Source organism: Leptosomus discolor, chromosome 5 (assembly GCF_034619465.1).
Source record: "Leptosomus discolor isolate bLepDis1 chromosome 5, bLepDis1.hap2, whole genome shotgun sequence".
NCBI lineage: Eukaryota > Metazoa > Chordata > Aves > Leptosomiformes > Leptosomidae > Leptosomus > Leptosomus discolor.
This window is the reverse complement of record NC_141395.1, coordinates 58,747,948-58,774,933: the sequence shown is the minus strand read 5'-3', so window position 1 is coordinate 58,774,933 and position 26,986 is coordinate 58,747,948. Positions and strand designations below refer to the sequence as shown.

The 26,986-nt window shown below is 37.0% G+C and overlaps 1 protein-coding gene across 3 annotated transcripts in view; it reads right to left on the bottom strand.

Moving 5' to 3' along the window:
• VPS13B (vacuolar protein sorting 13 homolog B) overlaps nucleotides 1-26,986 on the bottom strand; it is a 480,656-nt gene that overhangs the window by 96,063 nt on the left and 357,607 nt on the right. For all 3 annotated transcript variants that reach the window (XM_086465731.1, XM_086465733.1, XM_086465732.1), the window contains exons 33-34: nucleotides 21,210-21,912; nucleotides 11,209-11,346 (exon numbers count right to left, since the gene is read on the bottom strand). In XM_086465731.1, coding sequence (XP_086321857.1) covers nucleotides 11,209-11,346; nucleotides 21,210-21,912 — 841 coding nt within the window. The remainder of the gene's footprint in view (nucleotides 1-11,208; nucleotides 11,347-21,209; nucleotides 21,913-26,986) is intronic.

Below are 26,986 nucleotides of genomic sequence, written 5' to 3'. Positions count from 1 at the left end.
AAGCAACCTTCACTATACACAGTTTTAAAGGAAGAAACATGTAACAATGTTGATCTTATTTCGTTACTTCTTCCCAAGGATGACCACAGCTACCTGAAAGACACACACTTTATTTGAGGGTGTAGGAGGATAAATACATTAGTCCTTTTGTCTCAAAATGAAAATATACTTCACATTCTCTTGAGTTTTACATCCAGTAGAACTATTTGACTAAACTCCAAAGCCAACAGCGAACATTTTTAACACATTTAAATGAGTGAATAACATGTATATTCCGTTGTCTCCTACACAGCTAATAGGCAGTATTCTTCAATACATTTTCAAATTGAAATGTGAAATAAAAAGCAAATATAAAAGCTGAGGTATATTTAGATTTCTTCGTTTTCCAGAGAGACTGGAATAACCTAATATTTTTTAAACATTCTTTGTCTCCTTAGTAAAGGACTTTGGTACTTCCCAGACTGTTAAAAGTCTCACAGAAATCACAATGAATACGAACAACATTGACAGTAGTGATATTTTAGTAGCTGATTTGTTGCAATTAACAAGACTATTTCCCAGATGGGAAGCAGGTTTTTATGATGGTTGAAACTTATTTCTGTGCTGCTATCTGCCTTTTTATCAGTACATTACACTTCATTATAGAAATCCAGCTTTAGCTTAGTTTCTAGACTTTTTTATTTCAAATTCAGCTTTTACCCAGTAATGAGACAGCTACCCTGCGCAGGAGGAAAAGTTTGCATTTCACTTTGCTGTTTGATTCCCACTGCCCCACACCTAAGAACCAGAAAAGATTAAAGTTGTGTGCATATATCTAAACTAGATTATATGTTCAGAGAAAACAGCCCTAGTTTAAGTTTCATTATAAATATATATAGGAAAGACTGCTTGTTGAAGGTTTTACACAGATCAATGACTATTTCACCAAAATTAGGACCTAGTTTCAAGTTGTCCAGGATCATGTTCTACTCTTAATGCTGAGGCAAACTGTTGAGTTTGATTCTCCCACTCTAGGCAAATTACAAGTTTTCACAACACTGGCAAAGGGCTGCAGGAGCAGACTTTCAGAGCTGCTCTTAAGCATGTGTTTGTATTGACTCCAGAGAGTCCCAAGGACAAGACAAAGCACTTTTCTGACCACCCAAAATATCTGGGGGTTTGAAATTTCAGTTAGATGCTTTGGTACCTGAATAGATAAGTCTCTGAATTATAAACTAGCACTTTTTCTACAAAGATAAGAGAAACTTATTAATGATCACGTAAGATTTGTTATAGCTGAATTAAAACCCCCAAAATAATCTTCGAAAAAAGTCTGTAGTACTCCACAAGCCACAGCTAACTGAAATTTAAGACTGAAAAACTATTTTAATTGTAACTTACAATTTTAATTGATAGTTTTCTGAAAATGCTTTCTTTCGTGTTAAAGCCTTTCATGCTGTACTAGAAACTATGACAAAACACTAGCTAACACATGGGCCTAGTAGAAAGGCAAGTATCAAAGCTAGGAAGCTGGACATTAGAAGACAGCAAGATATTTAGGCATCTGAAACCACACATGATCAACTTGGAAGATTTTTCAAAAGACTTATATATTGATATTTTTAATTAAAACCAAGGAAAGAAAAATGTCATAACACTTTTGAAAACCTCTCTGCCCTTCTTGGCACTAAGATTACCTCAAGACTCGCCTGCTTTTTCACACACATCACTGGTCCTCTCCTCCCTTTCAATGGAGAAAGGAGACTTACAAAGAAAGTAGAGATCCATGTGACATGATGATATTAATTTACTTATGATACTCAAATGGAAAGGAGGGTTATTCTAATGAAATGCTAAAAACAAACAAACAGAAAACAAACAAACAAATTAGCATTTTTTAAATGACCCAAGTTTGAAATCCAACTCACTACAGGGTTCGGGTTTTTTGTCACTAGTGGACAAAAAAGTCGCTTATTGACTTAATTTTGTCCACTAGTGACACAGTAATAAAGGAGGAAAATAGAATAGATGTCCTTGGCTTTGCCACATAATTAAGTTCATAAGTTAGCAAATGAGGAAAGGACCCTTATTGCTTAGCGTGACAGCTTTCACATCTAACTTCTTTGTCAAAGACGCATTTTCTTGCCAACACTTTCCTGTGGTAGTATAGCCCAGAAGAGGAAAAAAACCCCGACAACCCAAAAACACCTTAGATGTAAGTTGATAGAACAGACGATGAGCTAAAGCCTGAAAGTAAACTGATCAGGAAAGATTTAAAAGGAGATAAATATGAAAGGAATAGTTCTAGTTCTTTCCTGAGCTTCCTCAGGCCAGGGCAGAGAAGACACTGGGTGCTGGTGAAGCTCACTGGTGGAGCACATGTGGCACCTGTGGTCCTAGGCCTGTGTTCTAGCACTGCTGTTAGTCACTTGTTTTCACAAACATTGCACTCATTTAAGAAAGCAATAAAAAAATGGACAGTAGGACTCCAGAGAAATGCAAATGACTTCCCTGTTTTCTGTTTGGAAACCATACATGTCACACAGAAAACTGTTGTCATGACTGATAACTTGACAAAGGTTTTTATTAAGTTGTTATTACCCACTGAATCAGCCCCAACAGAACGTGCTGGCAGCCAGAAGCATAACTGCAGAAAATGTAACTCTGGAACCTTCCCTGCAAATACAACTATCTCATAATGACACAGGTTATTTTTACAACTGGGGAAAGAATATGTAAGGAGATTCTTTGTCATTTAAGTAAAACGTTCAAAAAATAAAAATCCAATTAAGCAATCAACATGTTTTTAGGCTTTGTCCTGTTTTACACTTTACAGTTAGCATTGTAAAAGAAACTAACATTCCTTCTAAAGAAAAAAATATTTAAGTGATGGACAGAAGCAGAGAAAACTGATGAAATATAACGACCTATTTTTATCAGTTTATGAAGACAGATGTTCAGCCGCTTCTCCAGTCCCTCAAAATGGGCTAAAAAGAGATGTTACAACATAAATGGTCACCCAGATACAATAAAATTTCCAGGGTGCCAAATCCAAGGGTAACAGTCTTTTTAGATGATTTTACACACCTTGGGAAGCACACCACACAACATTGTGCAGATTCTGTATTGGCAGGAAAAAACAGGTTCCTATAATTCAAACAACTCTTTGAATTATCTAGAATTACATCAGAATCAGGACAGGGCAGATGTTAGCTCAAAGCCACCTTTAAGTCCTCAATCACATCACTGTCTCCTTTGCCTACTAGTGACCAGCTACCACAATTGTATCCCAAGGTTTCCTTTGGATTTAAGATGTAATAGCAATAGCCCATTTTGCCAGGTGTTACCTACTCCAGCAAACAAATAGTAAAGAAATTACTGTGCTTGTAAATAGATTGTGTTCTAGTGAGTTATTTCTGGTTATGTTTAAATCAGACTGAACTAGATGATATCAAAGCAATATTATTACAGTGTAGCATTTGAGTGTAGAATATGAGTTGTTCTCTCTCTCTCCTGATTTCTTCACTACATCTCTTTAGATTACCCAGTAAATCCATTTCCGTCAATTATTAGTTTCTAGCCGTTCACAACTTTCTGAACAGCTACTAGGAAACAGAATGATGAAATAACTATTGAGTTAAAAGGAGATTAGATAAATATAAATAAATTACATATTATATGCTCCCACCACACCAGAAGATGACTTAACAGTGAAAGGAAAAGAATCACGTTGCAATAATGAAATCAGAGAGGGAATTCAGGTCCCAGAGGTGACTCCATGGAGTTTATGTTAATGTACACCTTGTGGGGGACCTAAAATCAACTGGAATAGTTTCCTGAAAACTGTTTCCAGCTATTTTCTCATTTAAAAAGTTCCAACTTCACTTGACCCATTAGTCATCATATTACTTACATTTATTATGTATTTTGAAATCTATTACAAAAAACCCAATGGATTCAATATGGTCCGTTTGAACAAAATCATAACATCTATAAAAGAAAACCTATGAGCAGCACTCCAAAATGTCTGTCTGAAACAATTTATTTCTCTGTCATTTTATTACTTAGAGCTTGAGACAAAAAAATTCAGGGTTATGAGTATTTTACCCTTGTTCTCCATAACATTCAGATTTGTACTGTGAAGATATATTTTTATTCTGTGAACTTGGGATAATGATATTACTCAAAAGGACTTTTTATTTGGTGGGCTAAGGATGAATAAGCAATACAAAAATAACAGAGCTCCTAGCAAGCTGCTTTAGGTCACTCTCAGCTCTTACTGAAGTCAGTGGGCTTATTCTAATACATGTCATAACTCAATGTATACCAGGTTACTATTTCTATGACTAATAAACTACCATAGTACACTCTTAATCTGAAAAATCAGAAAGTAAACTCCTTGAAAATTATTCAAAAGCTTGATTTGTAAGACTGGGATCTTTTCACAGACTATGAGAAATGTTGAACTGTGAGAGAGAAAAAGATGGCATTTTCCAGGAATTTGTTTACTCTCATACTGCTCATTCTGCAGTGGATCTTTTATTTATCATATATTTCAATACAGAAAAGGCCAGGTTGGACATGGGTCTCACTCTTCCCTATCCCAAGAAAGCTGTAAATATTAAACTTCTTAATAAATAGTACTGCTATAGAAGAAACTACTATTTGCCCCAAATTCTTAGGAGCATTGAATTTCCTAGACCTAAACAGGAGACAAGCAGACAACAGGCACGAAACATTTTGCCACCAGTAATATTCTTTCTTTGGGAGCCACCCATCCTGACGTAAGGAGTCTAACAGAAGAAATCCGAGGAAGGTAAAGGTAATCTTGAGCCCTGATTCTGATTTGGAATCAGGGTGGCCCTTCGGTAACAGGGAAATGGCTGAATTGTAAAAATTAAATTTATAAAAATAGGAAAGAGAGAAACATGTAAAGAAAAGACTAGCTGTACTGTTCTCAATTGTCCCTGGTCAGGCATCAAAAGAGAGACAAATTAAAAGAAACTGAAAAGCAAGAAGAATGCAAACGAATTGTTTTTATCCTCTAATTCATCATTCCCAATTTGGATCAAGGGAAAAGAAGGAAGAAACTTGAGACAAGGCTTCAGAGGCCATCTGCAGTCCATCTTGTATTCTGCTTCTGTGAGACAGATGCCAATTAGTCTGGAAGAGGCTGGTAGTCACTGCTCAGTATTTCTACCTACTGCTGCCTCTGTGCTGCAGCCCCACAGAAGCAGCTCTCTAAGGCCAATACAAATACAAAACTACAGCCTTCAGGAAGCTTAATCAACTCGAGCCATGCAGGGTATTCCCAAGAACTCCTACTTCCATGACCTACTATGTCGTTGACATTACGCAAAGGTGACACTAAGACATTAACAGCTCTATCTAACCAGTGCCCAAGTTTGAGATCTTAGACAAGGCTCAGAGTGATGTAATTCTATTAATTTTTAAAAATTGTTACAGTTGAACCAAAATAATTTGTTGTAGGGTGAGAAGACAAAGATACTATTAATAAAGGATGGAGGGTTACTGCTATTCATAGGATGTTGACTGAAATTAAGCAACTGTGCAACTACCAAATACACTACAGAAGTGTGTCAAGGGTTGGGTGGCGAGGCCAAAAACTATAATGGGGGCATTGGGAGGCATCACCATGAAAGGAAAACCCTAGCTAAGGGAAATATTAGCTCTCTCAACAGAGAGTCATAGAAGTTGAGGTGCAACACAGTGAGATGAAATAAATTGTTCCAGGTCATGGAGCACGTTTGTGGAAAAGAAGAGAACCCATAAATACTAACTCTCTTTTATCTGCTTAGCTGCTGAATAACACATTTATATTAAGACTTACATGAAAACAAAACAAAAAAAAAGGATTTCAGAAAGCTGAGCAAATGTTTGAAGTAAGCTTTAAAAGAATACCAATACACTGAAAAAGATATCAAGAAAATATTTTCCAACTTACCTACGTGGCTTCAGTGTGCTGTTTTCATTTTCAGTACTTAGGCTTTTGAGAAACTAAATTTTAGAAAGTGTTGTAGACGCTGCTTTTAGAAAGGTACTTTGATAATTTTACGCATTATTACACTGATATTACAGACAATAGATGTGTCAAAACTAAAGCAATACCTACAGGCTGGTACACCTGTTTGGAATATTTCTCTTTGCCCTCTTAATCAAATAAATATCATTTCATGGCTACAGTGTCAGTGCTTTAAAAACTTGTTTGTAAAAGAGCAAAGGGAAAAAAAACCTACTAGAAAGCTCAAAAGTTTTGCAAATGACCCAGAGTTAATTAGAAAAGTCTGCACCCTGGCTAGTTCCCCTTCTCACGTGTCAGCTCTCATTAAATCAAAAAATTCTCATTTCAAAGTTAACAAACACCATGGTTAACAAAACTGTTAAACTGGGATCAAGTGGGCACATTCCTAGGTTTATATATGATGTCATGCTAAGCAGCCCACAGCTGAACTTGCAAGTAGTATGAATGATTTTTCAATATATTAAGTATCTGATCTAATGCTAATTTTCTCTCTATAGGCTAACTGTGCTGGGAACAGGTGGCCCTGCTTTCAATTACGGAGGGCTAACATGCCAGTGTGAGGCCTGGATTAGTTCACCTTCTCACAGGGAATTTGCCTCGGTTGGGAATGGATTTATTATGGCTTCACACATGGAATGGAGCTCATGTCAGCTGAGGGCAGTGATACATCATATGATTCAAATTAACCTGCTGTGGACTGTTCCGCAGGGCTGATATTGTGTATTAAAATGACGACATTTTTAAAACAGCTTGAAAGAAACCAGGATTGCTGAAGTGCAATGGTTCCAATTTGTTCCAACTAATCTATCACCTGCTGGAGATATTATTCTAGTGGGTTTCTGGTAGCTGCTATTTTCCAGGTTTCTCCAAACCACTGACCTTGCTAATGGATACAATTATTGCCTCTGCAAATATGGGGAAAAAAGCTGGAGAGAGTGCCATGGCACAGTTTTGTTTGTCGCTTTTTATGCATAACCCTAGATCCAGTGCTGTCTCCCTTGCGGTGCCCAAACCCTGCCACAGAGGGACTGGCAGGAAAGAGCAATCACCCAGGTGCCCCAGTTTTAACTTTATCTTTCAGTGGGACAAGGCATTTCTTAGTTTGTCTGGATAGTTTCTTCCGTAGAAATTATTTTGAAAGGCGAAGTATCAAGGACCACAGTTATTTCACGCCTAGCCTAACATCTTCACAAGAGATTTCTCGGGGAGGACAACTTTGGCATAAACCGTCTATATTTTGCATGTATAAGTATTTTAAGGCAATTTGTATGAAGCTGTACTTCATAAACATGTTTTGTATCATTTGCATGCAGAAAGAATACATCAAAAAGATGGCTTTTATACCTAAGAAAGCAACAATTGATTAAAAAAAAAAAATTCCAAAGGAAGTACTAGAGGGTAAAGAGAATAAATTTTCAAAAGCTATTGAAACAGGATGGTCATATTTGTTCCTCATCTAATGAATAATATCTAATGCTGAAGCAATAAATAGTTCACTTATATGTATTAGACAAGAATTAGATGGGCAATTCAGTAACAGACTGAATATAAAAGAGAGAGGGTCATGTAAACTGATGTAGATGGAATTTAAAAAATTTTAAATAATTAGTTACTGTAGAAAGCGAAAGAATAGTCCTTTAATACATTGTGGGGTTAAAGTTGAGGTCTGTTCCCACAGGCCTGATGATGAATGCTTATTTCTCCTAGGATCCTATTACCTTAAATCTGGAAGAAATATCATTTTTCTTTAGTTGCCAAAAATGTACAAAATAATCAACTCATGTGGCAAGAAGTGCATTAATGTATCCTGTTATTCTCATTTAATTAGTGGTTTCCAAGTTTAGCTACTTGCTGTAGTTTTTTGATCTCCGAGCTAATATGGACTGACAACCTGGTTTCCTGTGTGGTAAAACCATACAATTTTTCTATGGAACACTATCTACTTATCTGCTTCAGCTGACAAACTATTTACAAGGTTTTGTAAAGTACTGGTTTTATCCAACACAGCAAACACTGGGAACCACTTGCAGATTTTTTTCTTTTAGCTGTCTGCATAGTAGTTTGCATCATAAAACACAGGAATGTTTGATTATTATATTTGAAATTTAACCTCAGCACACCAACAACGTATTTTGTAAGAAAAATGACATTACAATTAAACCACTGAACTCTGAACACTTAAAATCTATACAGAAAATTATAGTTATCCCAACTGCTACATCCAGATTTTTGTCTGCATAGGCACAGCTTTTAAAAAGCAGCAGATCAGCTGTACCCAACAGGTAGCACCTACTAGTGCATCCAATGCATTGTAATAATTTACTTACTGCACTTATAAAATACATATACATAAGTGAATATGAAAACACACAATATGTCTTTAGAAAATATGCCAGTTAGTAGCAGAATTATTTGCCAAATGTCCACCGAAAAAAGGGTAGGCCTTTGAGTCCTGCTACATAAGCGTATTCCAGCAGTGCATTTATTTATTCAATTTACTAACTGTGATGTCTCCCATAACAAATATCATTTGTCTGGTGACCTCTTGTAAAGAGTTCTCAGGAGTTTTGCTGAGGTTCTTGTCCTCAACAAACAACTGCCAGCTTACTAGGATCTGGTGATGTAGACACTTTCTCCAGGCCTGCTGACGGCCAAGCTACCTCACCCTGGAAGAAGTTGTGGTTAGAGGACTTTCCCCCCAGGAGAGTTACTAACTTATTTTCCAGTAGCCTGCTGAGGAGCTGTCAGGCTTTCATAACTCTTTGCATGTGCTGTTCTGACGCAATCACATGCGGAAAGCGCCTTCCATTACTCATCCAATGAAACCTCCAGCCCCCCAGGAAGGTTTCTTGGTAAAGGTTAGTTTATTTGAAGAGGATCTCATAGTGGCAACAACTGAAGTTAGAAAAATCTGCAAAGGAATGCAAAGCTGTTTTGGCATATTACACCAGCAAAACACTTCATTAAAATTCAGAGTAATTATTGTTGAGTCATGTGTAATGATAGTTCCAATTAGCAGCAAAAAGATGATAAAAAAAAAGCCTTTTGGCTAAGAGGATATCCTGGAGGAAATCTCTGAAGTTTTATATGCTTTGCAAGAATAAATAGACTGAAGTTTATGATGCATTAATTAATGGTTTTTCAGTTCCCTATTTAGGCAAATACCATGGAGGGGGGAGATGTAACACCGATTTGGGATCAACCAAATTGTCGAGAACGGGGTAGACACTTAGGCTACTTGCGAATATATACTTTGCAAGCTGGTACCAACTGCCACGTTTACTAGTTTAGTTAGAATTCTGTCCTGACAGAAGAGTGTCAAGGAAACACCTTCAGGTGTGTAATAAATTAAATACAAAGGCTGCAACAGGAAACTACACTGAGAACCTTGAGAAAATGGGAATGCACAGATGAAGGGTCTGGGAATACGTGAATCTGCCAGATATGGGGAGAGAGGACACAAAAAAATTGGGAGAGGGGGAAGGATGAAAGTAAACCAATCAGGCACCAGTGACCAAAAGATTGTAGGCGAGAGAGAGAGAACACATTTTCCTTTTGGCTTTCCTATGGAACTCAAAAATCCTGACTCTTGATACTCCTTTGCTTTCATCAGCTACCTATAAAGGGCACTGATAGTAGTTGTCTCTACCCTTCTTGTGCTGGCCATGATTAGAATGAAAATCTACTATTATTACCAATAAATTCTTTAGTTCAAATGGCACTAGAATATGCAATAGGTCCAAAGGTTCAAAGTCCTACAAATGAAGCCAAATAGGGATCAGTATAACAAAAGTTCTGCATTGTCAGGTGGTTTTAAAATCTTCCCTCAAAATAATGCTTTTAAGGCAGCACAGAAAACCAAAAAAGGGGCAGTGACAAGGTTGTCCATGTACTTTATTCTTTCCTTGAGACTCCTGCCTGCTGGCGCGCAAAAAATGGCTTTTCAAGTTACTTAACCACAATATTTATAGTCAGTGGGTAAATATGTATGTCTCATTCTCTGGTTGTTCAATTTGATATCCTGGGGTCTGATATGGAGAAGTGATTACTGCTTCACCCAAATATAATATGGCCTGTGCTTCCAACATCTACATTTCTATATTTTTAAATACCTTGGAAGACTAAATTCTGTGTTTTAAATTGGTAACCTTAATAGAATGAGAAAACGTTTAATTTCCCTATGCCTCAGTTGCCTTCTGTGAAATGGCAAGGGCACACTATTCCATCACCCATGCAAGAGTCGTGAAGGTAAATTACTATTTCTGTAGTGCTCAGATCCTAAAGCAGTAAGCAATGCAGAGGAAAGAAGTAATTCTGCTGTAGAGCCAGGTTTAGATAGTGTGGTGTAAGACTGTATGAATAGGTAACTGAATGAACAGGAAAACCCAGTACTGAAGAGCTTCTCACTAGATGACTGATAATAGCTCATTCTGCGTGCTGAGTGAAGTAAGGATACTCGGGGGGGAAAAGTTACACAATTCAATGATTTATAACAAATGTGCATAAGAGAAAATAATCATGATGGCACAGATAAATGTAAATGTATTTTCTAACTTTAATATAACCTCAATTACATTCTACATAGTAAGGTAGTTATAAAGACATAATTCACAAAACGGAGAATCGAGAACATATTTCAATTTGGAGGAGTTTCTGACACTCTAGGAGTGAAACTTCACTTTTTTTAAAGTAAATGCTAATAAATCTTCATACTACAGTACTTATATTCAGTGTTAACTAAAGAAATACAGTATCACTATTTTTGAAATTTTACAGTATCAACATGTTAGATGATAAGAATTTGCAATGTCAGGTATCCAGATTCCAAAGAACTCAAGAGAAGGCGGCTTATAAAAATACCCAGAAACATTTGAAAAGTTAGCTTTTATAACTGTAACTGTAATAAGATTTCAGTTGTTCTGGGCTAGAAGCAGGTAGGTTCCATGCCATCAGAAATTTGCCAACCTCAGTCTTCTTGAGGAATAAAATGTCTAAATTTATCTTGGGAAGAAAATAAATAATTAAACCTTAAACTTATGACTGGTCCAGGACTGACTACTCCTCAACTTCGATTTCAACTGCTGGAGGAAAAATTCAAGCAAGGAATACAACATTTTTCTGATGTCATGTGTGCATATCTACAAATAGATTACATTAGAAAATAGAGACTAAAGTACAATGCTTACCCGGTCCATTAAGGAAGTCTTTAATTTGCACAGTGATAAGAGGAGGTGGAATACCACTTTTAGCATCTACCTCTCCTGCTACTGTCTGCAACCAAATCTTGCAGTAATCCAGAGCTTCTGGCAGAGTCTTCCCAGGATCTACAAGGGATAATGATCACAGTCATTAATGATATTCCAGCAATATGACACACAACAAAATGCTACATACAAAATTGAATCAAGTTTAAAAGTTTAAAATGTAACACAGTAAATAACATTCCTAATATGACTGTTATATATAGCATTTGTGCCTACAGACAGATACATGTGTATAACAATGCATGAATACATAGGCAAGAGGGCAAAGCTGTAACTAAACAAAATGTAGAAAACCTGCAAAAATACCAAGTAAAATATGAGTAAACCACTTCAGTTATCACAAGATGACTTTAAATAGCACACAGATTGTATTTTCATTGCCAGGTAGAGAAAATAATAACAGAAAGATAAATAACAAAGGCTAACAGATGAGAATGCTACCAGATCTCAGAAAAAGAGCATAATGATAATGTGGTCATAATATTCTCTTTAAAGTTTCACTCAATAGCTAATTAGTAGCTATTCTGCCATACCACCTTGAATTGTATTCCTTTGATCAATCTACAGTATTACAATAGTACATTAATTTCCTCCAAATGCTATTCTTGTCTTCATTTTCTCCATATCAGAAATGGCAAAAGCAGTAGTGTAAAAAGGCTTTTTAATCTTTAGCAGCTCATGACCTTCATAGTAATAGTTCACAATTCTGGCACTACAGGTCTTAAATTAAAAATAGTAAATTATTCTTTAACATCCAGACTGCTGTGTTAATTATTGAATGTCTGCCTTATCCTTCATGACTTAAGGAGATTTTCTTGATGTTATTCTCTCCCATTTTCAGTCAATTAAAAACTGCTATAATTGCTTTATTTGAGTTTTTCTGAATGGATTGCTTTCAAGAACAGTATTTACATACCCACTATTATAGTCAACATATGGTATCGTGATATCACAGTCATATGTGGACTGGGTATATAAAGTCAGCTTTGGAATTTGTATTTCTTGACCTTATCATGTGATTCATATAAAACTTGGCACATATGAACCCTTATGTGATTTCAAAGAACCTACTGAAACCAATTGATCATGACTTTAGATCTATATGGAAAAGATCAAAAGTTAGCACATTCTTCTGTTTTTATTTGATCAATTTTCAGGCAATGACTTTACAGCAGCATTTGTACTGCATGGCATATACATTACGGCCTTTCCTTCCCTTTATTCCTGCTATACATTTATAAAGTCAGCTCTCAACAGTTATTTAAGAGCTGTCACTGCATACAATGGATTTGTATATCTTCCATGTGAATTTCTATGTTTTTATGGTTCCTTGCCCTTTCCTTTAATTACACTAACCAGAATGGTGTGGCACACTCCCTTTTCTATAGTAACTGCTTTAGGGAGTATCTTGTTTCCTGCGTCTGGAGTTTGCCTAGTATACTGGAAATTATAAGAAGTCCTTACCATCAAAGTACACATCTTTTCCAAAATATAGTTTTGTGGTTGTTCTGAACAAGGACGTTATCTCTGGCTTGGATCTATACCATAGATCTTGTTTTGTGCTAGTAGCTCATCATAAATAAGCAATATGCTAATGTTTTTCTGAATATATAGTGTAAAGCACTGTAAAAATTACTGAACATTGTGCAATAAACATCACTGAATCAATTAAATTGTTCTCTAAGTTACTGTTCCTTCAGGAGTATTAGTATAAACATTTAGGTGTACCAACATGGAGGAAAATGTTGCAATACGCCATTATTTTGTCTCATTTCTGAAAGGTACCATCACATACTGTATACAGCAATCTAGATCATCCATCACCTTTTCAGAAAAACCAGGAAATTCAGTCAAACATTTGTTTTGCAGAATACATTTACAGGTATTCCTATTATCCTAAGATGTGTTTATGTTATAAAATACCTAATAATTATTTCAAAGTTGTAGCTGTTTAAAGATGAAAATATCTCTGATGAAAAGAACTTACATAGCAGAAAATCCTTGCATGACATAATACATTAGCTATACAAACACTGCCCTCAGGGCACTGGGAATTGCAGCACGTAAGCACAAAAAAAAAAAAAAAAAAAAGGAACCACAGGGCTCTCAGGAGTTTATTTTGTTCTGTCAGGTCTCCAAGGAGCGCAGGACTGTCACCTCTTCATTACCTGGGGCACTGCAGGACTGGGATACATGAATAATGAGAGTGACTCCAGAATTTACAGATTAGGAACACAACACAAAGAAACCTTAATGCGCAAAAGTAGCCCAGCCAACAAAATACATCACTTTTAACCCAGCACTGGCCTTACTGATGTCAAGCATTCTTTTCTTAGTTCAAGTGAAACCGTGTTATTTTGAAACTGAGCTACTTCTGGAAGCAGGATAGTTACACTGACAGAATTTTGCATCCAGGTAATAATCCCAAAGGGCCATGCAAAGAAGTAGTTTGAGTGCTTCCATGCACATGGCATGCGGTTAATTTGGAACCTGAGTAACAGCCTTGACCATACATCCAAATATGCCAGATATGGATCTGAAATAAAAACAGGTTCATGGGATTAGGAAAACATCTTCTATTTATGGTGTGATTAGTGGCACAGGGGCTCATCCCATGGCTCTGATTTCATCGGTGTCAGTCTTGGGGATGATTTAGGCAGGCAGTTAAAACACCTTCCTCATTCGCAGGGCTAATCAGCATGTTTGTGTGTTAGCATATAGTGTTAATTTGTCTATTCTGACTCCAATCATTATGGGAGTGCATTCATATCTGGCTTGGGTATCTATGAGTTGAAACTAGTAGCTGTGCTTTTAGAGGCTGACTACAAAGCTTGGCACTTGAGGGAGGTAGGAAAATGGTATGTCTGGCATTTAGAGATGCTGTCTGGAGCTCTGTGGGCTCAGGAAGTAGTGCTGGATGATTGCCATCCTGCAGACCCTCCCTTCGGTTACCCACATCCATAGCTTTTCTTTGAGCTTAAAATTCACAGCCATTGTTCTGTGATTAGCAAAAGTAGAGTAGAGGAAGAGATTCATCCAGAGTAAAGTTCTAAATCAGAGTTACAGCCATGAGGTAAAGGTGGGAATCCCCATTCCTTCTGGACATGATTAAAAACTGTCCACTTTAAGGATTATCAGTTTTAAGTCTTGCCATATAGTCCATGAACTGAAAGCAATCTAGTCAACGATGTAAAAAATGTGGTTTTACATAATGAGAAGAAAACTAAAATCCAGAGGTTTATATCTCAAAAACTTGAAGGGAGTTCCAAATAGGAGCTATAAAATGTATCTGGGTAACATGAATTCATTTACGTCAAAGGTCAAAAGACTGAAATATGTGTATCTTGACTAAAATACTTTCTAAGGTAGGAAACAGCATATGCTGAGTAGAATGAAAAAAGAGAAAATTTAGGCTGAAAAGTGAGGAATTCCTGACATAGAGAGCTGTTAGAAAAAGGACTCCTCTCCCTCAAGGAAACGATGGAAACATTCAGAATGTTTAAAAATACACTTGACAGAACACTATAAAATATACAATAGGGAACAATTATGTATCAGCAGGGAACTGGCCTGAATAATGTATTATAATAGGTCATTTCCATTTCCATTTTCTATGATTCTCCCAAAAATCAACACTTAAATTTGCAGTTATTTGTATAAAGAAAATGCTGGACAAAACCCAAGGGATGCATATATAAGTAAAAGGAGAGGCTAGAATTACTCCACAGCAAGCCAAGAGAGAAAAGAAAGGCTTGAGAAGTGAAGAGCGGTGAAGACGGCCAGAAATTCTATCCTCTACACCATGTGAAAAATTTGTCTGTGGCAGCAAAAGAAAAATGGTGAGACAACTATCGCAGATCGACAAACAAGACTGTAATTCAAAATCTGTAAGACTGAGAAGCTGAGGCCTTCAATAAGTCCACATTTCCCCCTGCCTTTGTTTTTTTTTTTTTTAAAAAAAAAAAATCTGGCTATTTCTGAATCCACCCAAACATTCAAAGCCACTTTTAGTCTTGCTAAGGTCCACACCCCAGTTTCAGACTTCCAGTTTATGAAGTATCTTCCTACACTTGATTTGAATTTGCAAGCTTTTGATCTCATCTGCTACCCCCTCATTCTTATGTTAACAGCAGACAGCAAAAACCAAGCTTCTGAACGGAAAGGGGAACTAAAGGGAAAGGAAAGGAGGGAAGCAGGAGAAATTTCACATCTTGGAGATTTTAATTCTCCAAAATGTGGGTTTGTTCCAGTTTGCAGCTGAGAGCCAGGGCAACTCAGGGGGCATAGCCTGTGGGAGGCCTTAACGGGGCAGGGGGCGCACCCAAGCAGCCGCCAGGGAGGGACAGGGCTACCGAGTGTGTGTGCGGGACAGCAACTTGGCCTGTTCAGCTGGAACCTTACCCAGACCAAACGAGCTCTGCAACATGCTTTTATTTCAATGGATGAATCATATTTTGGTCTGCAGTCAATTTTAAAAGCCAGTACGATGCTGCAATCATCTCTGCATTTCGAGCTCTGAAGTGGAACGTTTGGTCTTGTTTTAAAAATGGTTTCCATCGGAATTTAAAGAACACAAGTGGGAAAACATTTCTACTAGCGTACTCACAAGTGCTGTGTCAGGAAGTTCAAAAATGAGCACTTACAGTAACCTGAGGAATGTACATTCCCAGGCCAGCTTGTCTTTACGGGTGGGGGCTGCACGACCCCCCCTCCATGGATGCAGATGTACTGGACAATAAATATACTCAGAGGGGAACAGGTGACACTCCAGCAGAACTCCCTCAATGCTATGCTAGGAAACAGCCTTAAATCCTCTCTGCCTCGTAGGAAGCACAGGCTGACAGAGCAGCAGTGAATCAGACTTCCTGCCAGAGCCAGCCTGCACTGCTCTCCTTGCAGCCTGGGCTTTCCATTAGATCAGAGGTTACATGTGGTCTTAGCTACTGCATCTGCTCTTCATGGACCCCCTGCCATCAAAGGCGTGGGTGTAAAAATAAAATAAAATAAAATAAGATAAAATAAAATAAAAATCAAAAATAATTCTGGATGGCCTCACAATGCCTGTTTTTGCAAATGCTTTGCTGGCGGAAGTTGAAGAAATTCCACGCATAACATATTTACTGAGAAATTTCTCTCCCTTAAAACAACCAAGCACCACAACCTCCTCTTTGAAAGTAAACAAACAAACAAATAGAAAAAAGATTTTTCAAGAATGCCCAGAGCACAATGCTCAGGAAATGAGGCAATTCTGTATCTGGATGACATTACCTGAAACAAAGCAAATAAAGATTTAAAAAAATATTTATAAAAGCGGTTTATGAGATTACATTAAAAACAATTGCACCCACTTTTATTTAAGTGGAAATGGTCAATGCTCTGTTTGCAAAAACTAACGGTTAGCAGATGACTTTTCATTAAATGTAGGATGAGCATTGAATAAAAAAAAAGTTGTTTTATAGTATCTTTCAGGCTATTTATACAGAATCTTACAAGTAAACTCAGGGAGCAACTAGTCTTTTTAATGGTGCTTATTAAGCAGTGAATATTTATCCCATTAATTTATTTACTTTGATTTGAAGTTCCTATACCTGGCAGTAGCACAATTGCAATCAAGCTGTGCAATTACAAAACCAGTTTAAACCACAAATTAAGCAGTTTAGTGCAACCATAATAAAATTCAACTAACAATTCAATAGCCTAGTAAGTCTCCTCTTCCTACAAACTGACTTGCCAGTGGACTTGGTTGGAGAGAAGGACTGAGAAAATTGAAAGCACAACCATCAGGTCTTTAGCTCCAAGGCAGGCAAATACTCCCACACACAGACACTGGCCTGACGGAAATGTGCTGCTACTAACTGTTAATTAACACACTAACAATACTTAACTTTTAAACAGCCTATTTCCTCCTATTTTATTCTTAAGTTCTTATTTCTTTCATGTTTCAGAAAGTAAGCAAAAAAATAACACAGCAAGTGACAGAGGAGCCAAGTTCTTTTGGTGTTTCAGCCACTGCGCAATACTCTCTCTCACAAAAACCAGTGATAACTTAATGTGCAAGTCTTTAAGCTCTATTAACATGAAATCTTTCAAAAATAAGAACAAAACCCTTGTCCCAAATAAAATGTATGTGGCTTTGGAACAGTATTAAAAACTTCATTTCTACACATGTTCAAAGCAGTAAACCATCACAAGGCAGTAAGCTTAATTTTGTCACCAGCCCAGCATTAACTATTGTTCTCTTTAAAATTCATGCTGGTACAGTTTTACAGAGTAATTTCCCTATTTTATTCAAAGCTTCATAAAACACACTTTCATCAAACTATTTGTTAGAAACATTTCTAAATTCTAGAGTATTCTTTGTTGACTTAAACCTGAAAAATATTTCTTAGAAATACACTAACGGGAGTTGAGGGATGGAAAACATAATTAGATCCAAACTATTACCAGCTTTTCTTTACCCTGAAGCTTTTTTCAGATCTAACATCCATCAAAAAATAAGACTTTCCTAATTTCACAGTAGAATTTTCTATTTGCTTCTGCCTTGCTAGATTTGAGAATTATTTCAGAACTGTAGATTTTTAGAAAGGTCACAAGAAATTATAGCACGTATTTCATAAGACCTGAATCTACTGCTGTTGAACTAACAGTAGTTGAGTCTTCAGAATTACACACAAAATTGTTTCAAAACAATTTTTCCAAATGCTTTAAAACATCCCTAAAATATTGTCATGCAGGATATATGGATATAGCTTAACTATATTAGTAAAAGTAATGAGAAACTAACCCTACAGGAGCACCAATAAAACTTTGTAAAAAACATCACGTATTTTTCCTTTTGCCCAGACAAGTCTCAATTTTTTAGGTTGTGATGAAATTTGCTATGTTATAGGCCCAACGTTTTGAGACGCTGCTGTGCTATGGCCCATCTCCATCATCTGATGTAACGCACACAACGCTTTCATCAGGCCTGCTTGCCTAGTCCACTGTTTAAATGGGGGTTTTTTAAGATGAATGTGCTCCATCAGTTCTTATAATCCAGTTAAAATGTATTTTTTATGTTTAGCTTGTGTCCTCTTCCCCATCCTACCTTAGACAATGGCAAGATAGTTGCATGCATACATATAGACACAAGAAGAGCAGTCTTCTAGAAAGTCTAACTGGAAATATTCCTTAGTAACATTCACTGTAAATTAAACATCATTTATTTCCTCTTCCCACCCTCCAGTCCTCGATATACAGAGAAATACAGGAATATAGTGCATACCTATTGTACAGAGGGAGAGAAGCTAACACTTCTTTCAAACTAACTTTATATTGTTCTTTGATTGAATGATACACCTCTTTCAGACAAAGCTGTCAGCAAACAGTCACTATGTCAAGAAAAATTGGCATGATTGATGAAATTGACTGCAGCAGCACAGAAAATGCCATGCAAAGCTCCTGATGCTGTATTATATGATGTGCAATACATAGAGTGTGCATATATATATATATACATACACACATATATATATATATATATATATATATATATACAGACACATGGCTATTTTCCCCTCAAATCCATGTGCTAGAAATGAAAAATAGAAAATTCCAGAACTAACATGTAATTGCAGTGGTATGACAACATTAATCCTGAACAATGCACTTACAAGCACAGCAGGTTTTACTAAACAAGAGGCAATATAAACTTTATACTACCTGTTTTGCTGTGTGAATTAGTGTGTGACTTGAAGTGTGGTTTTATTAATTTGTTAATACATTTAGGATGGTGTTTTTAGGCACTAGAACTACTGCATCCACCTCTCAAACTCTTTTGAAAAGAGCCCTCATGCTTCGGTAGCAAGCACAGGATTCTGTCTGATACATGAGTATGGTACTTACTACTGCCCACAAAGGTAGCATGATGAGACCAGAACTTCTGCTTTCACATAATGTCTGACACCTGCCCACACACTCTTTTATCGTTGCCTGACATGGAGACAAAAAGTTGAAGAAAAGGGTAAGACCCACGCAGGGCTAATCTTCGGTCCTCCAAGAGTGGTCAAACATTGGAACAAGCTGCCCAGGGAAGTGGTGGAGTCACCATCCCTGGAGGTGTTTAAAAAATGTGTAGATGCGGCACTTTGGGACATGGTTTACAGGGCATGGTGGTGTTGGGATGACGGTTGGACTTGATGATCTTAGAGGTTTTTTCCAGCCTTATGATTCTGTGATTTGAAGACCTCTTTGATTCTCTCTTGAACTGCTAGTGACCGGGGAGCTCTCAGGCTGTATGTTCCTACTGTCTTTATTATTTAAGCTTCTTGCCACGCTTCCGTGCTCTCTGATCAACTTTCAATTTGTAGGGAGACTTCATTACAGCTTTTTCTAGAATGTCCCCCGTAGACATGAAGATGGTGAAAGACTTCAGAAGTTAATTGCAGGAGCAGAACGGAGAGAACTTTGGCCAGTTTGTTGGTAATGTGGTGGCAGCTTGTACAAGGACACACTTGAATGCCTCAGACATGAGAAATGAAGAAGTCTTATTGCATCTTTCCAAAACCCTAAGTTAATGAAGTTGTGGTCTTCAACTTACAGCTACTCAAATTTTCCTTCAAGCTTTGTTTTAATTGATTTGTAAATTCTTTTCATATTAATTGCTACTATGACCACCTTTTATATAGTACTTAACAAATATACATGGGAATCTGCAGTAAATCAAATTCATGACACAGATGTGTTTTTCAGGACAAGACAGCAACAGCAGAGAAAGGTGAAAATGGAAGAATGATAAAAGAAAACATGGCAGAGAATGAATCTTCTCTCAGTTTTAAGTATCTTCTTTCCAGCTGTCTAATCTTCCTCACTATTTAATCCCTCTTAAAAAGTTTCACTGTAATTCGGATTTCTGAAAAACTGTGAAGATCTATTAAAAATAGCATTTTTAGTCTTTTGCATAAGCACATTAACTTAATGCCGGTTTTGCAAAGATACAATCTCATTCAGCAAAGATTTGGTATAGCTGCACAATAAACTGTATACCAGTTTTCACAACTAGGGTGCTGTATGAACTCTGGCAGGAAAAAACTAGTAATGTTTTTTACCTACAGCTGTCATTCAGCAAACAATTTAAAACCTCATATTTTTCTGTCTGTGTGCTCAGCAGATCTCTAGATCCTTGTTTACAATTTTTTTGGATAACACTCTGTAATGACGTATCTCATTTAGTCCTTATACCCAGTACTGGCTGTCGAGACAAATGAATTGCAATAATTTGATTTCTCTCTTCAGCAGTACAGGTAAGACAGAAAATTTCAGAATATTTTCTACTGAACAGTTATTCTGATATTTCTTATTATAAGCTTTATATACAAAATGCAAAAAAAAAAAAGGCCATTCATTAAGAGAAGGAAATTCTTGCGAAACCCTATTACTCAGCTGAATGAAAACTTAAAATATATGACATCATCAGATGCCATTTGGAAGATCACTATAATTTTCTTACACTTTATGATCAAAACACCAGGTGCTTCTACAATGTTTATCTTTAAATTTTATCAGTAGGCTAGTATAGGAAAATATTGTGATATTCAGTCATAAAAAAGTGCTTTTTATGAAATCACTTGGCTTACAACTCTTACTTCCTTCAAAAACATTGAGAAGTTAAAGTAATGCAACAATCCCTTTTGAGATCTGGTAATGAGAAAGTAATACTGAGGAACAGGAAGAACTGGTTGCTAAAAAGTTAGATCTTCATTAATTTCAAACAGTTTCCACACTTGATTCAGCTGTGGGGTATAACCCTAAAAAGATGTATATTTACTGATTGATTTTCAAAGACATCCTAAAAGTCTCTCAGGTGTTTTCCACCACTGTATTAACTTTGAGATGTGCAATAATTTTGACAGCTATAACCAGAAGTGAATGTTAAACGCTTTTACCTGTACACTTGTAGTCTGAGGCTATTCCTTTAAGACCAGCATCGAACACCGATATTTCAACCTTTTGCTTTCTGTGGTGGCAGCTCAGGAGCAGAGAGGGCTGTGATACAATGAGGTAGAGAAATGGCTGAAGCTCTATGTCCCCAGTTCCCCTGCGACCAGGCTGCCGAACAACGGTTATACCCAGGGCTTGTCGAGCAGACGATCTTGTGGAAGCATGCAGACTTTCCAGTGACAAAAGACCAGCTTTTCTCCCAGCAGACAGGGGAACGTTACTGTTCAAAAGATCGTCTGCTGTGACGGAGGAAATGCATGGCTGACTGGGCTTCTTGGCATCATGGCTGCCACCTGATCCTGCTTCTGGAAGGTTCAAGGAGCTTTTGCTTATTTTCTCACCATCTTTCTGATCTTGTACTGATTTTGTTTTAGGTAAGGCGGTACATGAGTAAGTCATCAAGGAGACTCGACTTGCTGTAATGAAAATGTCAAAGGGAATGAAATTGAGATTCTTCACGATGGAAGACTGGCGGGAAGGACGGGCAATGCGGTGCTGGCTGGTACCACTGTGCTGCTCGATCTGAACGATTCTGATCTTAACACTGTCACTGCCAATTCCACTGTCCTGTGCCCCACTATAACGGGAAGAAGTCTCAACCGTTCCTCCATCAGACACATCCATTTTTTTCTGCTCTTGTTTGGAAACCTGCAAAGGAAAATATTATATTAACTTACGATATCCATATCCCAACTATTTCCATTTCAGTGGCAGCAAACAATCACTATATAAACATGATGTCAAAGAAGAGAATTATAAAAAACTATCTGCCAAGTTAACACAGTAATCACTCATGAAAACACAGCAGGTGTCTGTTCCAATGAAATGATGACTCACAACAGATGAAGTGCCAAAAGAACATGTGAAGGCAAAAAATAAGAAGTAAAGATTTCTAGGCTTAAATGTTTGTTGTTTTTTTTTTTTTTTAAAAAAAAAAGGTTAAACTTTTTTAAACTCTAAAGAAGCTACAAGAAGTTTATGGCTTAATGTAAACCCTATCTCTGTGAAATAATGCACTGTAAATAAAAAGCCTAGTCAGAATTGTTTTCCAGTTTCGAGCACTGATGCTCAAAAAGTCCTCTTTGGCACTAACATATTTTACCACGATTAGATGAAATAGAATGTAATATTAATCTACCACAAAATCACAGAAAAATAAATGGAAATTGCAAGCTGAAATATATAAATATTATGTTGTAGAAAAAATATTTTTCTTAAGAGTCACGGAAATGACAGCTGTCTTATATAAAACAACAAAGTTGAAGGAAACATCGGCATTATCTAAAGACTGTCTCTGTGATGGGGTATGAGTTCTTAGCTTACCAGGGCTCACCAAGGCTACATATGTTCTTGGCTGTGATATTCACGGGGTTCCACATGAGAAATCATTACATATAGCAATACTTCAAAAAGCAAACATACACCACTGATAAACAGAAAAAAGAACGTTCCAGAACGTTCCTTCTACCACAGGAAATGCAACAGTGAAACAAAACCTTGCAATGCTGTGTCCAGGGACCACATAGTACCAGGTCAAGAGACAGAGATATCAGACAAGGAAGTGCTTCAGGAAGAAAACACTTTCAACACTGCTTGTGAAACAAGTAGAAATCCTACAAAGAGCTTGAGGACAAGCTGGGAAGCATATGCTAAAATATTGTAACTCTCCCCACAGAAATGTAATAATAATAATAATAAAAACAACAACAATAATAATAATGATGATAACGATGTAGGGCCAACTCCTCAGATTCACATGGAGTTGAGAGTCATGCATTCACTCTGTGTAGCTTCCACAGCATAACTAACACTTCCATCTGTGTTGCCCAGAATAATTTTTTCTGCTCTGCTCCATACAAGAGCTAAAGGAAGCAATGCCCAACTCAATCACACTCGTGATCCATCCAGACCAGTATGCTGCTTCTGACAGCACTAGGAGAAGACACTGTTGAGAGAGACCGTGGACCATGGCCACTTCCTGCAGTCTGTTCCTCTCCTGCTCCCCCAGCACCCACAGCTGTTGCATTTGGGATGCCAGTGGCACATGTCTGTGTAGTTGTTTTAGCAACCATTTCTGGACTTCTTGCCCACAAATTTGTCCACTTCGTTTTTGAATATGCTGACAGTGTCTGGCCTCCACAGCATTCTGGGGCAGGAAGTTCTAATTTTTTTTCTTTGGTTTAAACCAATGTCCTACTAGTGTCACTGCATTTCCCCGATCTTTTATACTACATGATTTAAACATTCAGGTCTACACTCAGCTTTATCAGTGCTGCTATGACTTGATCACCGCCCCCCTCAGCCTTCTCCTCCCCAGACAGAAGAGTATTTTTAAGCTTCTCACAAAGAAGCTGCTCCAGCACCTTTACTCATTTTAGCTTCCCTTCTCTACTTCTGTAACTCCACTATGCACTTCTTTAGTAGTTTATGCAGTATTCAAGAATTGGGATCACTATGGTTTTATGTAGCAGTAAAATGATACCTTCTGTCTTGTTCTCAACCTCCACCCTGATGATGGCCAACATTTTGTTGGGTTTTTTTTTGGCTCAGTGATTTAATTTCTTCATTCTGGGACTTACTTCAATGTTTTCTTTTAATCTTCTTCACCCTAGTGAATCTTTGAAAAGGGAGATATAAACTAGGCCAAACCATACTTTAACTTGCTCTTGAAAAATATAATAATGAATTACAAGTACTTACAAAATTTATCAGCACCTGAACTATAGGAATGAAGGGCAATGAATTACTGAATTTCTTCAGACTTTGGTTTTTATGCAGCAATATTAATAGATTCTACATATACTGCAGAAATTGGGTTGTGGGGGAATTAAAGAAAAGCAGTTTTTTAAAGGTTCCTTTATATTGTGCTTTATGAAACAAAGGGAGCAACCCTCTCTCCTTTTCTTTAAAGGAATGAACATACTAGAAAAAAAAGTATTACAGAGGAAATCCTGAAACAGAACCATTAACTAGCTGAGATTTTCTTTGAAAAAGTTTTTGCCAGCTCCAGTTACAATCTTCAGATTCACTCATGTACGTATTTTTGAAATAACCAACAAAATTCCTTGTGGCTGATTTCTATGGCAGACTCATATCACCGACTTGTAAACGTGATACTACTTTTAATGCAGCCTCTGTAAAAATAACTAGATACCATTTTAATGAATTACTACATTGTGAGCCAAGCAATCCTGATTCCTCCTGATACCGTAGCAAAGTTAGGCTATTTATACCTCAGACTTTCTGTCTGGTAAATTATAAAGTGCTTTGCTCATATGCTGCATGGATGGCACTTTCAAAACCGGTATAGATTATTTTATTGCTCATGTATTGAGGGCAAGCAGAAGGCAGAAAGAACAGAGCTGTGAAACAACCTTGCCTTATCATTTCATGGAAATGGAGCCTGAAATGAAGCAGAGGGCATATGCTGCTAAACCCAGCAATTTTTAATTACTCAATAGTAATTAGTTCAGTCTGATGAAAAATCTTTTTAGAAAGCATGGTTCTGTAGTCAATGACGCTTTTATGGGTACTACATGGTATTCTCTTGTTCTCTGCTATGCAGAAGAAATTTCTACAGCTACCTGACACTTAGGTTGTGCTTGACTTGGCTAGAGGGATTGAAAATACAATGTCATCCACTAAATTATAATCTTCCAAGGAGAAGATTATATTGCATGTGTATGACTGAGTAGAGGGAGAAAGCACATTACTTCTGATTTCTGAACAGATCCTCCCTTCTCACACCTAAGTAGCTTTAACTTGAAGCCTAGTTCTTTTTTCTGCCTCTTATTACAATTAAGTATTTATTAAATGTGCTGTTCTATGCAAAGCAGCACGAGGAAGGTAAGAAAGTAGCTATGCCTCCATCCCCATTCAGACTACAGTTTCTCTGTGAAGACTACTGCAAGGGTGCTAATTGGTCCCAACTGCCGAGTTTCCTGTTATGCGGACATTCGACTACAGAAACTTTACTAAGACCCCAAATCAATTCATGCAGGTCACTGAACAGCAGTCAGATGGTAACTTCTGCTCAGTACTAAGCAGTATGGAATATGAACTAGTGCCCAAAAGGTGAAAGACACCATATCCTGTTACGGTTTTCCACACCACCTGGTTCCACAATGAAACTTTGACTATGTATGCTCTTACCACATGTATTATAAAGGTTGGAACAAGTGAGTAATGACTTGCAAGGCAGCTTTATACAACACAACTGGGTACAAAATAAAGCGGTAGAAGTTCCACTGGGACTCATTGCATCAATTTCAGCTAGGTAAGCATCAAGCCTCCCAACCAAGTTTCACAGTTAACCTGAAAATATGCCTAGTAATAAACTTGGGAATCATTTATGTATTCCTCTAACGGGATAAGGAGATGACAGGGAATGACTCTCAGTATAGCAACTCTAAAAAGATTCTTTGCTTTATTATGGAATAAAAGGGCCAATACTTTAAAGATGTCAAGAACAGCAATATCAGCTTGCTGTTAGCAAATGTAATGGTAACATTTATCATTGGGCTGTATTCTATCAATTCTCTTACTCTTTACATAACCCATTTAAAATGAACAATAAAAGTTTTCTTTAATTAGCTACTGGTGTGCATTAACATGATCATGATTAAACCATAAAAACCAACTGTACATTACTCTGGTCCCCTATCCCATGTGTTTTAAATTATTTTAGTTTAAAATCTACTTTGAGTCCCTTTTAAAAGTTCGACCTTCTGCTTTCAGAGAATTAAATGCATATTACTGTAGTGGAGAAGATAATGTTTCAGACCTCCAGGCATATATTAAACACACTGGCAGCACATTAGACAAAATGCTTTACTTATTAGATACTTCCTATTCTAAACAGTGTCATCAAAGGCTAAAAACAAAATCCATATAAAAGCTGCACAATGCTTCCACACAGAACCTGTGCCAAAATCCCTGTACTTTCCAACTAATGAGGAAAGGATGTGTACTCTTAACATATGAATGTAAGATTTTCCAAGCATTCACTTTAGGAAACAGGACTATTGATTCCACATGGCTTATGTTAAATGAAACTGTATTGGTAAAATAACCTTTAAGATATTTGGCATGATAACTATAATTAAACAGTATTCAAAGGAATAAAACAAAAGGGAATTTGGTTCCACAATGGCTAATTAAAATAAAATGAAAAAACACAGCATGTCATCTATCAAGATAAATTGTTATTGTTTAAGAGCTATTTAAATACTGTTAAAATATACTTTTAGATAAAATCTGAAAGGACTGGAAAAATATTTGTGGCTTAAAAATGGATAGTTTGGCGAAGAAAAAAGTATAGGATGCTGAAATTTTATGCTGAGATAATAGCTTTAAAGCTTTGAGCATAACCAGATGGTACTTAAATCACAGGAATTCTACAGTTTCACTGTCAGAATGAGTTGCAATATGGAAAGGTTTTCAATAGCTAGAAAAAACATGTCAAGATGATAGTTTACTTCTTGGATCACTTCAGTGCATTTTCTCGTCCTTTCACAGTTATATATCCTATCAATACTAGACACTATCGAAAAGGTGTTGAAAGCTACACTAGTAGCTAGGGAACTGCGGCTAATTCTTCCTTTTCATGTGTTGAGATAGGTAACTTTACTAGCTTAACCCCTTGAGTTCAACAGGGCATATGGTGCATATATCTGTCTAGTGAAAGGGCATGGAAATAGCATGTCCTGTAGAACACACACAG